This window comes from Copadichromis virginalis, linkage group LG3, assembly GCF_057382275.1.
Source record: "Copadichromis virginalis isolate Kocher_CV1m ecotype Utaka linkage group LG3, C_Virginalis_male_GT1.1, whole genome shotgun sequence".
NCBI classification, from domain to species: domain Eukaryota; kingdom Metazoa; phylum Chordata; class Actinopteri; order Cichliformes; family Cichlidae; genus Copadichromis; species Copadichromis virginalis.
In genome coordinates this window covers 46,338,498-46,360,667 of record NC_140620.1, presented here as the reverse complement: position 1 = coordinate 46,360,667, position 22,170 = coordinate 46,338,498, and the positions used below count along the sequence as shown (strand labels likewise).

At 41.7% G+C, this 22,170-nt stretch overlaps 1 protein-coding gene across 1 annotated transcript in view; it reads left to right on the top strand.

The window, feature by feature from the left end:
* The window catches only part of LOC146715018 (phospholipid-transporting ATPase ABCA1), a 189,536-nt gene that overhangs the window by 94,766 nt on the left and 72,600 nt on the right, over positions 1-22,170 (top strand). Inside the window, exons 30-32 of the mRNA XM_085451370.1 lie at positions 701-828; positions 6,851-6,949; positions 7,550-7,739. Of these exons, the coding sequence (XP_085307496.1) occupies positions 701-828; positions 6,851-6,949; positions 7,550-7,739 (417 nt within the window). The remainder of the gene's footprint in view (positions 1-700; positions 829-6,850; positions 6,950-7,549; positions 7,740-22,170) is intronic.

Sequence of the window (22,170 nt, the reverse complement as noted above, 5' to 3'; positions counted from 1 at the left end):
GTGTTTAATCAAACTCATAAAGCATGGAGAAGTGCCCAAACAAGTTGGCGGGGAGCATATTAATGTGTACACATTATTGCGTCGGTGCCCCGCCGCTGTAGATCGCATCAGTCCGGACCGCGCCACGTGGAATGCAATAACAGCGCGGCGGCTCGGTGGAGACGCGGCGGTGAAATCGATCTCTCGTCGACCGTTCCGAGTGCATAAAACGCGCGCGTGGGTCGCACGTGCAGGGATCCTAAAACGATGCATAATAATGATTGTTTGTGTTTGTTTAAAAGGAATGTGGCTCTGACTCCGTCCACCCGCTGCGTGCTGTGACGTTATATTGGCGATAAAACGAATACAACTCGCTTCCTGCATCTGTGCAGGAACTGTGCAGCACATCCATGATTAAATGGAACTTCAAGGCTTTAAAATTAAAAAAAAAAAGGAAGCATGAAGGATTTGTGTTTCTGATTTTGCTCGAGAAACTTTGGCGAGTCGTAAAACTGTTTCAGTTTCGTTACTTTCTCCTTTTTTTTATCTGCTGCAATTATTTCCCTAGACTTCAGCGAAATCTGTTTTAATTGATTTCTGTTACATTTTGCTTCAAAAGAGTAAGATAAATGTCTGGGGCAGAGCAGAAACTGTTAAAAGGAAAAAAAAGAAAGTCGTTTTTGTTTTTTTTTGACTGTTAAATTTGTCACCATCCTCCTAGGTGGTCTTGCCTGCTTTTTTTGTCTGCCTGTCTCTGATCTTCTCCCTCATCGTCCCGCCGTTCACCGAATTTCCACCCCTGGAGCTGCAGCCCTGGATGTATGGCCTGCCTCAAACCACCTTCTATAGGTAACGTGTTTAAGATGTAGTAATGATTTGTGGTTTTTCTTCGGGTATCAGTTAAAATGGCATTTTAATCGAGTTCACCCCAGATTCTAATTTAGATTTGAGCCTTAACAACAACCTGTGATTTATTTTAGATTTTTTTTAAGTTTAGGAGATACTGCTGCTGAATGATGTCATACAACAGTAACATCAGTAAGGTTATTGCAGTTTCATGAAACCGAATCAACGTGATTTTCACAGCGAAGGAATCTTCTAACAAATGATCTGTACTGTTATCCGAGGCAGATGGGGTCTGAATAATTTAAGGGAGCAGTGGGTAGTTGTAATAGCAGACATGGTTGAGTAGATAAACAACACACTCTGCAACTGTGTAGGAAAGTTCAACTTCAAAGATGGAAAAATCAAAGCGCAAAAAATACAAAAATGTTACAGAAACGGGCCTCGCCGTTTCATTTCTGAGAGATGATCTCGCCGAGGACGTCGATCTGGACACCGCCCGTCCTCGGCTGCCGTTCAGCATCATTGCAAATAAATGGCAAAGCTTGTGACAAGGCCCGGCTCCAGTGGACTTTGAAAGCACTTCAGGAGGCGCGTGCGGCGCGCTGATATGCACCACTGTAAATCACTCCATCTAATATTGCTGCTTTGGTGTTGTTACCACAGCGCCCATTGTAAGCGCATCGTGTAAATGGACTGGTGCTTATATAGAGCTTCTCCTCTAATTGCGCTCTCAAAGCACATTTCATTACAAGCCCCATTCACCAAATCACACACACACAGATCCATACGGTGCTTACTCTATGGCCCCAGCACCTGGACTGAGCCGGGCGACTCGGGTTAGATGGCCTCTAATAACTCCTGAGCCACAGCCGCCCACGGTGATGTCATAGCTTTGCAACTTTGGGGAAGGAGGATGGAAAATAATTGCAGAAATACTTTTGGAAGTCAGGTGAAGTGAAAAGTAAATGTTGCCTTTGGACTTAATTTACCATTTTTTTTGTCTTTTATTATTATTATTCTCTCCACTTTACAGCTTTTCTTTTGTTAGTTTTAGGCAACAGTAATACTTAAATTATGGAACAACCCATGCTTTTAAATAGATTTGTTAGAAAAGCCTGAAGGCGTACTGAAGTATTTCTCCAATTTTCTTTCCCCCCCCCCGCCCGAGCCTCAAGGATGATGATGATGGTGATGAGCTGGTAGTTAAATACCTCCACGTTCACACAAAATTGCTGTAACATGACCCTTTCGATGTAACAACCTGAGTGCTGCAACAATTTAATCAACATTTGCAGCTTCCGTCAAGGCCAGCGAACTACTCGTAATTCATCCTGCGCTCCTGTGACGAAGAGGTGTTTGTTAGTTATTCAGCCTACAGGTGTTTCATTTCCCACTGAGGCACTTTGAGGAAATTCGCTCAGAGGATATCGAGGCATAATAGGTAATAAGTGTTGCCTCGTGAGAAAGTGGCTCGTTCAAGACAGAAACAAAGCTGTTGGTCGGAGTGAAGATATGATGTAATATAGAGCCTGCATTCTAGTCATCTGGATCATAAACTTTAGATTTTAGTTCTGTTTTATTTCCGTTACCACTAACTGAAACATTTTAATGCTCTTTTGCAGCAGAATTTTATGGTTGCTTTCATAACACTTTATGTAATTACAAATGACACTTCCTGCAGATTCAGTTTACATGACTTACTTTACCCTCCTGCATCAGTTTACTCTGCTACGTTTTGTGCTGCTATGAAGTATACGCACGTCTTTCTTTAGACCACAGTTTTGACATCACATGCTGGACAGGTTAAATATATAAACAGGCATTTTTTTTTGATGATTTCTGATGAGGTGGGGTAAACCCTGGACAGACAGCTGTGAGGAGAAACAGCTAACCCTTTTTCTAGTTTTCATGCAACCTGTCCAGGATGTACCCAAGTGGATAGATGGATGGAGTCACCAGAGTCTTCCTAAAACTTAAAACTGACGGCATAGTTAGCAGCAGCCCTAGAACTTGTCACCGCACTGAGAGCTGCTAATAAGTCATTTAAAAAGTCTTTTAAAATGTACAGTGAGGTTTTAGGTGATTCTCACATACACGAAAGGCCATTTAAAAAATGCAACTGAACCATTGCCTTTGCCAAAATGCAGTGCTGTCTCTCTCCGTGGTGCTGAAACAGACCTAAGTGTGAGCCTCGCTCTGTCCGTGGTGCTAATTCATTCAAGTCTCTTTCCACAGTGCTGAAATCCAAAACATGCTGTATAAAATAAAAAATAAAAACAAAACATGATTTAGATGTGAAGTGACTTTATTATTTTTAAATATATGCTCATTTAAAATTTTAATAGTTGGGACATTTGCTCTGTGGACCAACAGGGTTTTTTTTTTTTTCTATTCTGTGTCGTCACGTGGCCTTCATTTGACTTTCTGCAGTTATCTTCAGTTCATCTATGCTGTGTCATTTTGACTAGATAAACTCTTCATTAGTTCCGCTGTTTCTGTGTGTATGCACAAGTCTTCGTTTTACAACCGTCCAATAGTTTTATTATCTTTAATAACATGGTAACCCAGCCATTGTTAATAGCAAAACAGATGGCTGCACATAATCCATTTTTACAATCGGACCACTTCAATCGCGCTCGCTGGTGGCCAAGAAAATGACCGCGTGACCTTCACGGAGACGCCTCTAAATGAGACAATGAACACTGTATTAATCCAAACGGTTGGCCGGGCTGTGGCTACAGCTGGCAGGAAGCCATCGCTGTGGTCTCTATGAAACACTGTGTTTTAACTCCCACAGTACCCTTAAGATAAAGGGCAGCGTGTGTGTGGTTAGTAATGAGAACAGGACTGGAATGTGAAGACTGTTTAACTGAGACCGGGCTTAGATATGTACAGGACACTGGGATAATAATGAAAGGCTTCGAGGAGCCCGTACTGTACACAGAATCTCGATCAGGCTCATATCGGCTCGTGCTTGCACTGAGCTCGGGCTATAGACATAATCGCTTTACAGTCGATAATGTTTAAATAAGTGATGTCAAAGAAGTTTTGACTCTCTGGCCGAAAAACGGAGTTGGTAAACTCTGAGATTTTTCTCTCATTCTCAGTTAAGATAACTCCAGCAGCACCGAGCATTGCTATTAGTGATGGGTCGTTCGCGAACGAAATGGCTCTTAGAGCCGGCTCTTTGACGTGAACGACGCGAGCCGGCTCCTTATCGCGAGCCGTCACGTGGTTTGTTTTTTTTTTCTCTCTCAGCCTCTCTCTTGCACTTTTTTTCCGCTTCACTCTGCACGCGAGCCTTGTGCTTTACGCTGGGCAGAGGGGGGAGGGGCGGTAGTTACACTCAGTAGCACAGGAACAGAGCCAGAGAGAGAGAAAGAGAGGCAGGGACAACAACATTAGAAAGGTATAGTAATCATCCACAACTATTTTCGGTTGCAGATGATAAAGGATTGAGAAAGTTTATTCATGCAGGTCCATATGACAGAGAATGTGCATGTTCTTTTAGTTTTCATATTATAATTTATATTTAATTGTGTTGTGGTTTGCAGTGTTTTGTGTTCTTTTCACTTTAAATTTGTGAAAGGAAAAAGCTGAAAATTTAAATAGTTAAAACTTGAAATGTGAATAGTTGATTTTTATATTATATGATTTATTTATTACATTTTATGTGGAGTGAATAAATAAAAGTATATTTACGGTGGCCCCTAGAGACAAAGCACATACAAACTTCAAATCACGTACGAACTCTGAAGCATGTACAAACTCCAAAACATGTAAAAACACGTACAAACTCCAAAACACGTAAAAACACGTACAAACTCCGAAGCACGTAAAAACTCAGAAGCATATAAAAACTCAGAAGCACATAAAAACTCAAAACACGTACAAAAGACAACAGAAGTGCTCTAGGATGCTGGGCGCAGTGTTGAGCCTTTGTTATCTTGTGGCTACACAAGCCAGCAAGTACCAACGACCGGATTTGGTGTGTCGTAGTAACAGGTAAATGAACTTTTTTTTAAATTATTTGAATATATATATGAGTGCCTGTGTATAAATACACAAACAATACACACATGCTTTCAATTGTGTAATTTAAGTGATCTAGTAGCTCTGCTTTGGAAGTTCAGTTCATGCTAGAAATGTGTTTTGGAGTTTGTACGTGTTTTGTCTCTAGGGGCCACCGCATATATTTATATATAAACATATATAAATAAAACCACTTGTTTTTATGTTAGTAATTCCTTTTGTGCATAATTTTATATTATTGTTAATAATAAATTAATTAAAGCAACAAAACAACCTGAAGAGCCGGTTCGGAGCCGAAAGAGCCGGCTCTTTTTAGTGAGCCGAACCGAAAGAGCCGGATCTCTAAAAAGAGCCGGAAATCCCATCACTAATTGCTATTGAGCGTTTCAACACATCGAATCCTCGAGGCAGCGTGTTTCATTTCTTCTCAGGAGTTCTTGAATGTAAAGATTTGTTTGGCATTAATGGTCACTCCAATCTTCTCTTCTTTGTCAATATGGAAAATGAATTAGACGGCACTCTAAATGTCCCAATCAAGTGCTGCAGGAGACGATAGACAGGACTTCTAAAACAAATATCTATAGAACCTCAGATACTGGTTTTTCTGATTGAACTAGCTCTGAAGTTTCACTTGATTTAACAGATTTATAACAGTCATGTTGTTTTGGACCTTATAAAAGGTCTTAAAAGTCACATAATGTTACTGCTCTTCAGTCTTTTATATATATAAACTGATGTATATACATACACAAAACTATTAACAATAAATTATTATTAATTATGACATACAAAAACTAATGTAATGGTTGTATCTCATGCCTAAACAAAACAAATCCCAGATGCCTGGGACTGTCTGGGAGTTTCATTTTGGCAATACACTGGTGGAACGTGTGTGATGATGATAGCTAAGACTCCCTGCTTCCTGCTCTTTACTCTGTGGAAGTGGGAAGATGCTCATTTAACAAGAAATACCTTGAGAATACACAACTGGCGATTAGACTGCCAGTTATAGAGTGAGGAGCTTGGTCTCAGAGTAGAGTTGCTACTCCTCCACACTGAAAGAAGCCAGTTGAGGTGGTTTGGGTATCAGATCAGGGTGTCTTCTGGACAACTCCTAGGTCTAGGTGAAGTTTTTCAGGCATGTCATACTAGGAGGGGGCCTTAAGTCAGGGGTGTCCAACTCCAGGCCTCGAGGGCCGGTGTCCTGCAGGGTTCAGATATCACCCTGGTCAGCACAGCTGAATCAAATGATTAGTTCATTACCAGGCCTCTGGAGAACTTCAAGACATGTTGAGGAGGTAATCTAACCATTTAAGTCAGCTTGCTGGATCAAGGACGCGTCTAAAACCTGCAGGACACCGACCCTTGAGGCCTGGAGTTGGACACCCCTGCCTTAGGGTAGACCCACAACATGCTTAGACCGCTGCCGCCATGACCTGGACTAGATAAGAGTCAGAAAAAGGATGGATGGATGGACACCGACATGACTTTAAGCTGGTGAATTAACACTTCCCCTGCTAGAGTAAAAGTGTTGACCCATCCTTCATGATTTGTATTTTGCTTCCAAAAAGTCGGGTTTTAAAGAATTTTGTCTTCACTGACCTCTAAATCACACAAGCATTAAAAAAACCATCAGCCTGTCACAAAAACACTGTTTATTTCTGAATGTGTTGCCTTATAACGAGCAGATTTTCAGTCGTGATTTGTGCACAGTTTGGCCTAAAAGGGACATTAAAACAGTCTTTAAATTTTACTTTACCCGTAGACACCCTGTTCTCATGTTCCCCATTATGCAGCGATTCTGCCACAACAGGCCATTGTCCAAGTTCATTCTCTTTCATAATGCCTATTTAATTCTTGTTTGTCTGTTTTATTGACATTGTGACAGACTGGCTGGCGCTCATGGATTAAATTGCTATGTGGACCTTCTGTGAGAGATTTAACTGAAATATTTAATGAGGAATTTTTCATTATTTTATGTTGAATTTTACAGCAACGATGGGCCAGGAAATATGGAGGTGTCCCAGGTGGTGGAAAGCTTGTTGAACAAGCCTGGCTTTGGGACACGCTGCATGAAAGGAGACCCTATACCGTAAGTAGGCTGAGTATACACGAGTCGCAAATTAAGAATCCAGCCAAACATCAAAACCAAACGATACTGACAGAGTCTGAATCTTTGCAAGCTGTGTATGTTTGGCGAGTTGTTATGCATGCGTGTATCAGCCTCTTTCCGACAAATCCAGCAGCAGGCATGGAGCTAGGAAAAAAAAATGCTTGGCAGGATTTTGAAAACCAATTTGTAAAAACAAATTTGATCAATAAATAATGAGCTTTCTCTGCAGTCTTGATCAGGATAAGCTGAATAATGAATACCTGTTTAAACCTATGAGATGGAAATATTAAAGCGTTCGGAGTCCTCGGAAGTTCTTGTTTACGGCAGCTGCTCTGAATGGCCTGTTGTGCATGCATTATTAAAACACAAACTGTAATCTTTTAATTAAGTGGTTATTTTCCAGGAGTCTTAAAAATACAAAGCTGTATTAAAACGATGATAAAGCTTTGCTACTGTTATGATTTATCCCCCAAACACCACCAGTGTTTAAGAAAAAGTGGAAATAAGGCATACAGTGATGGATGTAGGTGACAGGGGTGATCGGTTGCCGGTGAAATATTCATGTTCATTTTCCTGCAGGAATCTACCTTGTTCCTCCACGGGGTCTGATTGGTTCACTCCCTCCGTGGATCAGTCAGTCGCTGACATCTTTCTGAATGGAAACTGGAGCATGTCTAACCCCTCCCCCGGCTGCGAGTGCGGCACTCCTAAACGGACAATGATGTTGCCCGACTGCCCGCCCGGCGCGGGCGGCCTTCCTCCGCCACAGGTTAGTGTCCGACTCCAGAAATCGTGTCTCTCTGTGGTGCAGTGGGTGGATCGGTCCGTACTGTATGTGAATTTATAGATTTATGAGATCGATCATGTGCAACAGTGAATGTGTCAGTATCTCTCTGAGGTCTGTTGAGCGAGACATGGAGCCGCTGCCTATTCAGGGGCCACTGCACCCAGCTGGATGTGTAGCGTTCTTTCCCCCTTTTTGGTAAAATGCATACATTTACTGAATGTGTGTCATGGAGGGATAAGCTGCAGTAAGAGAGCGGAGTGGTCTAAATGTAAAAAAATAAAAAATAACTCAGTGACACAACAGCACAATAAAAATGCTTATCATGGAAGCTTTTGGCTTGCAGTCTGAAAGTCCCAGTCAGCATCATTTTGATTTGAGAACGTAAAGGTACTTACTAACAAGGAATTTGCATTGCATTGCAAAATGTAAATCAGCCTTTTGTGCTGCTTCCCTTTTTGTGAACTAGCGAGCATGCATGAAAATGGGACCAAAATTGATTCTACTGAAAATATACCGACTTGGCCATTGCAAGTGATTCAGCTTGTTCCACACACCTGTTAAAATTCTCTTTAAATAAACCCATAGTGTGTCCTTTCAGATATACCCCAACTTTGCTACCTTGTAGAGTCCCTTAGGACATTTCATAGCATGCAGTTCCCAAATAGAATCTGCAAAGGACCTCACCTTTTCTGCTCAAACTCCAAAGTCCTGAGCACTTTGGCTCTACACGTCAATCCGGTCGTTAAGTGATGACGTGACGAATCCTCTTCCGGGCCTAAAGTAGTCTGCGTTTAATATGGCTTTTGTGTTGTTAACATGTTTAATGTTATGTATTTTCTTCTATTTAATCTCAAAAAGCTCCTAAAACAGTCAGTGATCCCTGTTGACCTCCCTCGGCTTTTATTACCGCTAATCATTTATTTAAGCTCAGTTTTTAAAACCTTAGGATGTAACTACAGCCCAGCCCATGCAGCAGTATATGAATGACTAACCTTGTATTGTGGATGGATTATCTCAGTTGTTCTCCTGGCTGAAGTTTGGTCCTTTTACAGCATCCTGCCATGCGATTACATTTGTTCCTGACCACCGAGAACACTCACGTTAACTTTTATCGAGTGGAAAAAAAGTTATCTTGTTTATATTATGCTAACATAGCTGTGTCGCTAGCGGTCACGTAGCACAACATTATATACCAGCTAGCCCAACTTCAGTAACCCTACAAACGTCACTGCTGTTTAGTTTTCTGTCTTCATTTATGTTGGAAGTGATAACAGAGCTGTACGTCTTAATTTGTTTCCAAAACCCCGCAGTCAGGACATGTTATATTGTATTTAGATAGAAGCTAGCGAGCTAACTCCCTGCTAACTTCTAACTCCGTTAAATGTCATAAATTCCGTTTTCATGGATGCCTGGATGTTAAACTCAATTGTTACACCTGGTAGAGCAGAACGCTGATCATTTTATTAAAGATGAAAGACTTTAGACAGTTTTTCAACTCTCAGTAATGCCATAGTGATCGTTTGATATATGGACCTGCAGCGGAGTTTAGGCCCAGACACGGCTAGTGACGTCAGACTTAACGACCGGATAGCAATACTCTATGGACCATAACTTTAACACTACACATGGCAGCTGGGGCAAATGTTGCATGGACCTGACCTGAAGGGGTTTGATCCAGGCTGGGATCGATTGACAAGTTAGAGACACAGCATCATTGTCTACCAGCTGCCACCTGCTGACTGAACCAATCACGGCACAGAGTGAAAGCGGTGTCTCATTTGGAGCTAAATGATTTGCACTGCTGTCTCCCAATGATAATGAGAAATCTAAGCTTGACAGAGAATGGCTGGAGAAGCTGTCACTGCACTCCAATGTCATTTTTATTAGAGATGGCTTTGTCTGTTTGCTCAGGCTTTGTGGCATGTGCCTGCATTTTAAGAGATTAGAATTTGAATGGCTCATGGCTAACCCCGGCTAAATCTGCCAATATTTTCTTCCTCTTGGAGACTTATGACGGTTGAGAATTTGTTTGTAGTAGTTTACCCTAGATAGAGGGTGGAAATGAGCAGGGGAGTGTTGATTGCTAATGCCTGAGGTTTGGCTTTGAAGTATTACAATTACAGAAGCTAATTCGCAGTTTTACATTTGGATCTTTATTTCTAGACATGGAGGTCTGTGCTGATTAGTCCTGCAAGGCTGAGTGTCTGCATATTGTTATTATTTTTTTAATTTCTCCCGGTTTTACATGGGCTTGCGTTGACAATGACATGCTACTTCTGGATGCTGGATAATACTTTGGTGAGTGGGCAGCCCAGTAATTACTGTTTTTCCCCTGGAGGTTTGAAGGTAAGCCAGCAGATACCAACTTCCCATGGCATCTACATTGATCGTGACATCAGATTTTTTTATTCTACAATTTTCAAACACTGTTGATCAAAATGTCTTTAACGCAAACACCAGAAATAACTCATGTTGGTGAGCTAGCTCAGGTAGCCTCACAGGTTTCTTCCTGTTAAAAGGGAGTTTTTCCTTCCCGCTGTCACCAAAGCACTTGTTTTGATAGATTATTTGATTGTTGGGGTTTTCTCTGTTTTCTTTGTGTGATAATGGAGTCTTTACCACTCAATATAAAACACTTAGGGAAGTTTTGTTGTGATTTGTTGCTATATAAATAACATTTAGTTGAATTGAAGTGAACTGAGAGAAACAAAACAGTAAATTTCCTCAGTGAGGTTTAAGGTGTCAACTTCTGTGGGTTAGGTTTTAAACAGCAATTGCAATATCAGTTTTTCAAAGCACTTATAGCCTTGGTTCAGTGATGAGAAAAATTACAATACTAATTGAGGCACATGAACTGAAATGGTTTAATTTGATAATTGCTGTGACATTTCCTCTTAAACCTTTGATGCATTTGGAGACGTCATATTGGAAGTGCTAAGAGACCGTGGTTAAAAAAAGGGTAAAACTGCAAAGTCGATAACCTCCAACAAGCACGACATTAAATGATATTCTCTAAAACTACTGGGCTCATTTGCCGCTCATTTATTCCCCTACCTTATTCCTTTCACTCCCCCTATATACAGCACCACTCTGCAATCAGTGCACTTTCACACTCTGCATTGATCTGTAGTTCTTTGTTGAACTTGTGAGTCTCGCCGTGTGCTCCTTTCCACGACACGGCCCTCCAGGGCCATTTAAAAGGAGCACCTGTCCACGAATCATGCTAAAGGATGATCGCTGAGACAGTAAAACAAGAGTAGTGCCCTTTGTGTAACCTTTTCCCATCCCTGATGTTCCGTCTTAGCTCATGACAGCACTGTCAGGAGTCCCCCATTTGTTGAGGCGTTATTCTTGTCTTTGTATCCTCCCGATAGCCCCGCTAAGCTATGAAGGGCTTTCTTTCCCAAGCCTAATTTTTCATTTTTGCTCTTTTCCCCTTATCTCCATGTGCTTCTCAATTTTCAAACAACCCCTGTCCTTTTTCTTGCTCCTACTTTGGTGCTTAACTGAATTTCTACTTTATCGTGTCGTACTGTAAGTGGCTGGTCATTTTAGTACACTTAGCCACAGTAAAAAGACCATTTGTGAAGGCCAGTTTTGGCCTGCATCTTGTTAAATTCACTTGTGTCATTTCTCATTTATTTATAAAATCGAATTTGTTCCAATCCAGGTCCTGTAAATGGACTTTACTTTTTCCACAGAAACAACCTTGAGGATTTTAAGTTTTTATTGTACAATCTGCCACTAAAATTATTTTAAAGTTAGGATGAGAATAGAGCAGATGGAGAAGTAAAGATAGTGGAGAATCGGACAACGATAGAAAAGAGGAACCCATTAGATGTGCATCTAGGGTTGCCAACCGTCCCTTAAAATACGGAATCGTCCCGTATTTAGAAACAAAAGCACACGTCCCGTATTGAGCTAATAAGGGACGCACTTTGTCCCGTAATACAGTGAGAATCAAAAGTAGTCTATAAATGTTAATGGAATTAACGCTTTGTTTGAAAACATAATTCCCAGACCCTCTCCTGCTTTGTGACCAATGAGCTGACAGCACACTTATGACAATTCGAGTATGACAATTCAGATTACCGCTCATCTCATTGGTCGAGGAAAGGTCGCTTACGGAGAAAATACCGGAAGACAACAGATGACCACAACAAGAAGCATGGCCAACAGGGAAACAAACGCCGACACTGCGGTGCAAGTCTCGGACGACAGTACACCTAAAGCTGGGCAGACACTGTGCGATTTTTTCAGTCGCGTTATTCAGCTCTTGCTCAAACTGCACGATTGACTCGCAGGGGTTAGAAGTTGGTAGGTCACGATGCAGGGTCTCACACTATACCGCCCGATGCTCTGATGCGACCTGAGTGCTCACACTGTGCGTCCATAAAATTAAGGTTATAACAGAAAATCTGTCGCTCGCTCTCTCTGTCTCTCACTCACACAGACACACCACCACCATCAACTTTGCTAAATTGCTAATGAAAAACATGATCAGGCAGCTGTGATTTAGCAGCGATGTAGATCCAACTATTTTCACGGTTGTTGTGGTCGTGATAATTTTGTGAGGCCACATCGAAAAGGCTCGGATGAGCTTTTCAAAGTTCTACAAGTTGTGCCTCCATCGCTTGTGTCCAGATCACACGCTGCACAGCCGTGCTGCTCCGTCTTTTTCACGGCGTTTACGTGTTTGCGCGCGAGCAGTGTGAGCGCCTGTGGTGACACCCTCACGAGCGATTGATGATCGGGAGCTGGTCGTGAGGTGTTAATCACTTCTCGTTACCCCACGTATACTACACGACGCACGATGAAGGCCAAAATCGGGCCGATCACTCAAAAATCGGCTCAAAATGGGCCAAAAATCGCACAGTGTGAGCCCAGCATTAGAGCAGCAATGTTTGTTCCCCTCAGAGAAAGGGAAGAATGGGAAAAGGAAAACACCTGGCTGGAAAACGTTAATATGGGCATGTGCAGTGAATATCAGCGCTATGTGGCCAGAAGTGTGATAATATAATTTATTTTGTGTAATAAACGACTGCAAGGATGGATGATTACAACAAATAGATGACTAATACATAAAAGTAATACATAGATGAATAATGATGATGAGTTAAGATGCGTAATCATGGGAACAAGCGGGTTTTCAAACGGGAGCAGCTGATTAGAAAAGCTGAAATAATACCTCAACTGAAGCCAATTGTACTAAATGCACTAAATGTGCACTGTTACAAGAATATTTTTCTTTCTATTGTTTTCTATTATTTTAAGTTAAGCAGGACAGAGTTCTTTTAAAGAAAGATTTACTTATATTCTCAAAAGTTAAGCATGACAGGCTTCTGTTTAAGAACGAGACCTGTTTTACTGTGTTAATGTTGTCATTTTGAGCTAAAAATAAATGGCTAAATGATCATTTGTTTCACATGTGTTCATATCACAAAGAATAGAATATGCATCTACTTAAATCAAATTCAAGTCAAAGGGTTAAAAAAAATAATTTCACACACAAAAAAAGAGCTAGAAAATTCACCACACTGGGAAGGGTGAAGACAACTGGGTCGCCCGGCCCTGGCCACGAGGTGTCCCTTATTTATTTTTCAGGGAGTTGGCAACCCTATGTGCATCCCTCTAGCACAGTAGCACCACCAATGGCACAAATGACACAAAGGCCTGTAATTTCCAGATGTCCAAATTGTACGACTATACTTATCCGGTCGTTAAGTCTGACGTTACTAGCCGTGTCTGGGCCTAAACTGCGCTGCAGGTCCACATATCAAACGATCACTATGGCATTACTGAGAGTTGAAAAACTGTCTAAAGTCTTTCATCTTTAATAAAATGATCAGCGTTCTGCTCTACCAGGTGTAACAATTGAGTTTAACATCCAGGCATCCATGAAAACGGAATTTATGACATTTAATGGAGTTAGAAGTTAGCAGGGAGTTAGCTCGCTAGCTTCTATCTAAATACAATATAGCATGTCCTGACTGCGGGGTTTTGGAAACATATTAAAACGTACAGCTCTGCTATCACTTCCAGCATAAATGAAGACAGAAAACTAAACAGCAGTGACGTTTGTAGGGTTACTGAAGTTTGGCTAGCTGGTATATAATGATGTGCTACGTGACCGCTAGCGACACAGCTATGTTAGCATAATATAAACAAGCTAACTTTTTTTCCACTTGATAAAAGTTAACGTGAGTGTTCTCGGTGGTCAGGAACAAATGTAATCGCATGGCAGGATGCTGTAAAAGGACCAAACTTCAGCCAGGAGAACAACTGAGATAATCCATCCACAATACGAGGTTAGTCATTCATATACTGCTGCATGGGCTGGGCTGTAGTTACATCCTAAGGTTTTAAAAACTGAGCTTAAATAAATGATTAGCGGTAATAAAAGCCGAGGGAGGTCAACAGTGATCACTGACTGTTTTAGGAGCTTTTTGAGATCAAATAGAAGAAAATACAAAACATTAAACATGTTAACAACACAAAAGCCATATTAAACGCAGACTACTTTAGGCCCGGAAGTAGGATTCGTCACGTCATCACTTAACGACCGGATAAACAAGCCATGGCTGTGTCATGGAACAGAAATTGCAAGAGGAAGTTTAAAAAAAATCTGACTTTGAGAGTCACAAACATGAGAAACCAGGAATTGCAGAACAAGCCACAGTAGCAGTAATCACAGTGGCCAAACTAATCGACACCAAGGACATCCTAAAAAACATACAAGCAGGTGCCTCACACTCAGGCATAAGGGCATTCTGCAGAAAGTGAAATTACTTTGAGTTCACACAGCATGAAGGACACGGCGTATACAGACAGAAGATTAGACTTCGCTAAACATCATGAAAAGCAGTCTGATTAGTATTGGGAGCACATTCTTTGGCCAGATGAAACCGTGATAAATTAGTGCAATGATGTGGTTCACATGCTTTCACCTGGCCGGGACTTAGCGCAGTGAAATGCAAAATCCTGAAGTATATCACAGAGATCGGTGTGTGGCGATAACTAGCTGAGTGCAAAACAAGCGCAGAGACTGTGGGGTGCATTCATCAGCCTCATCCCCTGAGAAAAGCAGCTCCCACTCAATCAACGATCTTTGCAGACTTCACTTAGACACGCGTGATTCTCCTCACATTGCATTTGTCTGCGATGCATCACGAATATGAATTTAACCAAACATTTGCCACCCACTTTCATTTTCTGGCAATCAATTATTAGATAAGGCACGAAGGAATTAAAGTAAGATTGTGAGAGACAAGCCAGGAATATTTCCTAAAGACAACCAAGCAGCGATTTCTACAGAAGTGAGTGAACAGTGAACAAAAACAGCTTAAATAGTAGCTTTAGTTTCTTGGACATTAGGGAGGTATTTTGCTGGGAAAATAGCTTCATTTAATTGTTAAACACTGCAGTTTAGTTTTTATACAGGATTGCAAAAAGGTCATAGACACTGTACACAAGTTTCTAATCAGGAAAAAAGGGAAAAGTGTGACTTTGCTATCATGAAACGCAGAGATTGAGGAGCCAGAATGCAGACTGTGAAGACAGACTGAATTAACTAAAAGCAAACCTTTATTTAGGCATATGCAGATGATAAAAACAAAACGAAGCCAAGAAGCAAACAAAAAAGCAGACAGGAACAGACACAACAAACGACAAAGGGGAGACAAAACTATTATATACACACAGACAGAGTGATCAGGTAATTGAAAAGAGGAGGGTGACGAGACGAAGCTGAAAACAATCCAGACAATCAAGACAAGAGGAGAGAAGCAAACTAATGCTTTGTTCCCGATGCCTCGGAAGTTGGACGTTGAAGCTCGGGATTGACGTCACTCAGTTTGCTTCAGCAGTAAAGTCAAAAAAGCTAGGAAAAAACTGACTTCTTTACTTCTTAGCTAAACCATACGTGCAGTAAATGCACATCAGAACAATACTTAGTTTTGTGTACGTAAAAACACTGCGGCAGCACGTCCTGGTCAATGCTTTGTAACAACAGCGATGCAGCAAATTAAAAGTTTTATCCTTTCACTGCTGTTTACTTTCAGTGCCGTCTTGGATTATCGACTCAGGGTTGGTGGAGATGCTCCAACCGTCCGGGTTGGAAATCTCAGAAATTCAGTTTAAATACGACCTACCTGGAAATTTGCACAATCCTCGTATCTCCCATCCTAAGATTTAGTGCTGTGGTTGAGGGTAAAAGTTACACATTAATTTTTTAAAAAATAAAATGTTTGAATTGCAGGGGGAAAAAAGCTTGTTATGATGTAAACACAAATATAGTAAATTGTTAGTGAGTTTTTAGTTATGTAAGAGCCGATATCCCACTGTTAAACCTGCACAGGTGCTTATCCACTTCTCTTGTATAGAACTGTGACCCCTAGCCCTCGACACTTCCTTCTCCAACCTCTGAAGCCTCCCTGCTGTTAACTGCAAGTCTACCAGTGGGTCAAAACATAGGCTTTAGTGTTTGGTATACAGTGTAGTACATAAGGTCGTGGCCACTCTCTTAGTGTTACCGTCCACAGTGGTATCCGGTACGAGCATCATTTTTCACGTGGAGAATTGCTGCCTGTGACGATTTATAATATCATCACAGATACAGAGATATCCGGACATATATAAACAATTGAACTTCTGCATATCACGTCCTCGCTGCATCGTTTACCTGTTGACAGTAGCAGGTTGCACTAAATTGATGTTACTCCGAGGCATGGACCACCCGTGGAAGCCGAACACATCGTGAGGATGTGTTCCCTTTGACCGGAAAGCCTCCCATGTTGAATAAATCATGACAAAGCGTGCTGGCTTCACAGTACTTTTCTTTTTTATCTTTCATCCTGCCGAACCTCCGAATATGCCCTTGAGAAACTACAGAAAATACAAAAGAGAAAAAAGCGTGGACATGGCACCGCAGGAGGTAGTGTGAAATCATTGTTTCCATGGTAATGGCAGGCAACAGTAAGCCCTCTATCAATTCTAAGGTATTGACTCTCATTCGCTGGTGATATTTAACCTTCAAAGATGAATAGGCAGTCATGCGTGCGGAGGAATTGATAAAGCCGCCACTTTCAATGTATTACGATTGATGTCTTTATCATTTGGAGGCTGGCCTAACTACGGCTTGTTTGCAAATTACTCTCCTTGGCCTCATCTATCAGGCTATTGAAGTAGGGCATTGGAAAGAGGAAAAAAGGGATAATTCTACATGGGAAATACAACTAGTATTGTGTAACTTTGCTTCTTGGTTTAAGAATTTGCTTAAAAACAAATGCCTTCAAGTGTTTGTTGAACTGAATTTATAATGTAACACAACCCCTGACTTCTCGCTGGTCTGTTCAGTGAGGGTCGGCGAGTCCACTGTATTTGCAGCATCTTATGTAGTAATTTATTCATGCGGTTCAGTGAAACAATAATGAATCTATAAACCTTACATATGAGGGCACGTTTTGTCTCTGACAACAGCTGTTGAAGGAATAAATCCAGTTAAGTGCTGATCAGCTCCAAACCCCACCAGGTCATCCTCAGCCAATGGCAAACGCAGCATACTGGCACATCCTTTCTCTGCGGGACCCTGCAGATTTGTCACTTTGACTCCAAGCGCACACAGATTCATTTTGGTGTAAAACGACCTGTCCATGGCCTCCTTCTCAGCAGAAAGCAAGAGATGCTCAAAAACAAAAGCAGAAAGGTCATTGACTCGTGAGGCGAGGCAAACGGAGGGTGAGGAAGTCCCTTTGTTGCAGCTAAACAGAAGGAAAAGGGATTTTAGATGAAATTCTTTCACCGGGCTTGTATGCTTGCAGCTCAGTCTTTCATGTGGGGCTTTTGGTTGTGGTTAGTAGGTGCCTGTTTGTAAGCCAGGACCGTTAGCTATTAGCTAATGCTCCTGTTCAGCACAATTTAAACTGATGTGATCCTATTGGACATAATCATGCAGGACAATGAGCATGTTGAGCTGAAAAACGTCGCTCATGTATGTGATGTGACACGGGTACACATGAGTATACAACTGGCCACCTGCCACTAGCAACACATCAGGTTATAACGAGCTGAAGGAGCTCACAACAATGTAGAAGTTTGTGTGTATGATGATTCAGCAATACATCGCTTCCCTTTGTGCTACCATGACGTTATGATTATTAATACATTTAAAGTAAACCAAAAGTTTCAAATATGCAGTGCTGTGCAAAAGCCAGACTTTTTTCCTTTTTGTGATTTTTTTTTTTTTTTTTTTTTTTTTTTAAAGTCCTTCAGCCTTTCTGAAAATCTTTCAGCGCTTTTCTTGGGACATTCTTTCCTTTTTCTCTCATGTTCAGCCCAGTTTTTGTATCTGACCAATGGTACACCAGAATCAATTTTAAATAGCATCTTTAGGCACTTTGTTCCGAGCAGCCGCTTGCAAAAAATAAAAAATAAAAAAATCATTTGTTCCCATTTCTTTAGTTGAATCTACAAAAAAATGTCAAAGAGAGCACAGTTTGACAGACATAAAATTGTATTTTTGCACCAACAAGATGATTCCCAAAGAGCTATTAAATGAAAAGTTGACATGTGTCCTTAAAAACTTGAGGAAATTGGATAAGTGAAGGACAAAAGAAGAACTATCAAGCCTGAAAAAAAATATAACTACAGCAGATGAAAATGATCTGAAAGTCATGTCCTTGAGAAATATGGGGGGAAATCTAGCAAAGACCTGACAGAGGATGTGAGAGATGCATCGTCCTCTTCAGTGGAGGGACAAAAGGGGCTGAGGTATGCCAGATTACACAGGAGCTTGATTGGAAATCATTGACAACAGTTTTTATGGAGTTCTGAATCCAAATGTGACATTCTTGAATCAAATCATTGATTGCGGCACCGTTAGCTAATGGTGTTAGCTGTGTTAGTTAGCGCTAACTGTGTTAGTTAGCGGTGTTAGCTATTAGCCATTAGCTATACGTTGAGTATCTACAGCCATCTGTAAAATGGCGTTTGGCGCTAACTGTGTTAGTTAGCGGTGTTAGCTATTAGTCAAAGGAGCTTGCAAAGAAAAGCGTCTGGACTTCTTTAAGATGCTTGAAGACGTTTCACCTCTCATCCGAGAAGCTTCTTCAGTTCTAAGGTCAAATGGTGGAGAGTCCCAGATTTAAACCTAGTGGGAGTGACCCCCACAGAGGGACAAAAGGACCCCCTGATGATCCTCTAATCGCCTGAGCCAAGGTGTGAAACTGGGTGTGGGTCCTAATCAGCCAGAGTTTCGGGTATGTTCATTGTGAAACCTGGCCCCACCTTATCATACGAATTCCTGAGGTCAGATGGCCCAGGATGTGAGTGGGCGTTAAGGCGTCTGGGAAGGGATCTCAAAACTGGATTATAGATGGCAGAGAGTTGGTGTCGTAAACCCCCGCCTCTGTTCAAAGATGGTCGCTCACAGTGGACATAGATGGCTTCTTTCACTCCTCTTTCAAACCATCTGTCCTCTCTGTCCAAAATGTGAACATTGGCATCCTCGAAAGAGTGTCCTTTATCCTTAAGATGCAGATGGACTGCTGAGTCTTGTCCTGTGGAGGTGGCTCTTCTTGACTGAGAACCTTCACAGACATGTTAGCTATTAGCCATTAGCTATACGGTGAGTGTCTACGGCCATCTTTAAAACATGGTGGAGGCTCTGTCATGGTTTGGGGCTCAAAGAAGTGGGAAGTGGGAAGAAGTTCTGATTGGCAACAGCTTCTTTTTTCAGCATTAAATGAGTAAAAGCATACCCGGATAGAAAAGCATACAGCTGAACACTCTCAGTCATGGATTAGCCTCCCCAGAGCCTGAACTTTAACATTATTGAATCATTATCTTCTTCCATTACACAAGTATCATCATGCATTGACACTTGCGGTAGTATTAAATGTTGCAGAACTGCTGTATTGTAATGCTATTGATTGTTATAGTGAGTATTGTGATATTGTGGCATGACTAACTCTGTATTCCCCATTCTCCACAGTATTCAGTGGCAAAACAGGTGACTGTACGATTTGACATATTTAAGCAAGGAAGATTCTTCCCCGAGATTGCTTTTCTTTGTGCGCACCAGATAAAACTCACCTTTGAGGAGCAGCACGATGTAACCGGTGGCAAGATTAATATGAACACAGCACGCTCTCTTATCTCTCCAGTGCTCGAGTATGCCAGCTCATTCAACAGATTTGATTACTCCTCAGTTTACATTTCCCTCACCCCTTCTTGCTTACCTAGCTATCAAGCTGGAGAACTGATGTCGTGCAGAATGCCAAACAGACTGAAGCTGTTTCCAGGTAATGAACAAGAGATGCAGAGCCAGGTATTACACAATCGCATAATGTCCCCATTTCAGTCTTTTTGATGGGGGATATGGACGAAGGCCAAAATAATTAGACCCATGCCGACTGTATGCCCGGGTATAAACTCATTGTACACACAGTGGAGTGTAAAGCTCTTATTTTTTTTTCCTTGGTTTTGTTTGTTTCTCAGTTCCTGTGGCTTTTTCGAAAGGGAAGCATGTTTGTTCAGAGATAAACCAAGGTTGCTGTGCTGTTCCTCCCCCTTATCTCTGATTCATAAGCCAGATGGGTCCTCTTCTTCCTCTACATTCTCCTTCTGCTTGTTTTTTTTTTTTTTTTGCCTTGCAATTTGAGTTCTCCGCCTCCTTTTCTTTCTCCCATGTCCAATTTTGAATTTAGCCTTCCATCTTCCATAAAATTCTCCTCCTTTGCTTCCCTCTCCCATTTGATTTTTAACAGTTTCTCTAATCTCTCTTCAGAGCATCAAAAAAATCAAAAAACTATTGATTTGGTGCGTTTTAGAGCGATTCATGGACGCAGAGCCTTCTAAAGCAGCGGGCCCCAACCCCCGGGCCGGTCCGTGAGTCATTTGGTACCCGGCCGCGAGAGTGAGACTCGGGTGTGAAATGTATGGTTTTCAGGGTTTTTATCGGTTTTTAGCGTTATTTTGTTATCGTTTTTTACGTTAACTCGGTTTTCCTGGGTCTTTTCACGTGTGTTATGAATAAATCTTATTTTTTTTCGGTACCGGTACTGGTTTTATTTTGTTGTATTCATCCGCGACACCTTAAAGGCCGGTCCGTGAAAATATTGTCGGGCACAAACCGGTCCGTGGCGCAAAAAAGGTTGGGGACCGCTGCTCTAAAGTAATCTGACATATAATACAAGTGAGAAAGAATGAGTGTAATATGTATAGAGGTACATACTATGTTTGCCCAAAGCTCACACATCAAGCTGTTTGTACACAAGGGCAGATAACCAGTGTAGCTGGGGTGGGTGGCGTTGGTAAACTGCATTTCAGTCCAGGGGTCTCAATTGCACTTTATCAAGGATCACTCTACTAATTAGCAGTGTTAGCTCTTTAAATAAGCAGGGCTAAAGCAGCTTGGGGTCGTTTTGTGTGTGTGTGTGTGTGTGTGTGTGTGCATCACTCTGCACAAGGTGGAGTGTATTCATAGCAATGTGTCGCACCCTCGCTTAATTGGTTGTTTGAATGTACCCATTTATCCACAGAAGGGTATCTAATTAGGGTCCTTTGACATTAGAAACAGCTTTCCCCAGCTTTGGCAGGGGTGTAGATTTCAGCCAGGCTTCCCATAGCTAGGCTTAATTGACTATTATGATAAGAGTTGGGGGGAATGTGCTCCACGGTGGAGTGGATAGATACCACATGCAGAACTCTCTCTAGCTTTGTTGGGGTTTTTTAATGGATGAGTTTTTTCTGGGGCGGGTCAGCCGTAGTCTGCCTGTCTGTCTGTGGTCAGCCTTTCCACTCAGGATGCTCCACGGCACGCGGGCAAAGCAAAGTGCTTTTATATCCTTTCAGACAGTAAATAAAATAAAAGCCACTGCACCTGTTTTGCATGAGCCTGCATCAACAAACATTGCCTTTAGGATATCTCTGCATTATTAAAGCTACACAGTGTTTGGGAAAGGTCTTCTGCATCTTAAACTCAAAGCTGCTCGAAGCCATGTTTTTATATTAACGATGGATCGCCTGACTCAGTACAATGCACAGTGTCAGTGGTGCGGACAAACCCGCGGACGATTATTACCAAGTAGTTCCATGGGGCATTTTCAGCTCATCGCTTTGCTTTTATGGTCTGCAGCTTTAACGTGTCGCTCTGATGAATCTCATTTTTAGCAGCAGGAGGCCGTTGCCTTCAGTGAAAATAAAGGCCTCCGATCACCCCAGCTGTCCAGCAGAAACAGCAGCAAATCAGCAAGCAGCTTCTATTAGCAGGGTCGAAAGGAGAGTGGCTATTGCAGCTACATTCGTCAGCTGGCCAGAAACACGTCTCTTAATATATCTGTTTGCTAGCACCTCCCCGAACCAACCAGTATGTTATTGGTACGGGGAGGTACCAATAACATATTTATGAGGTGAT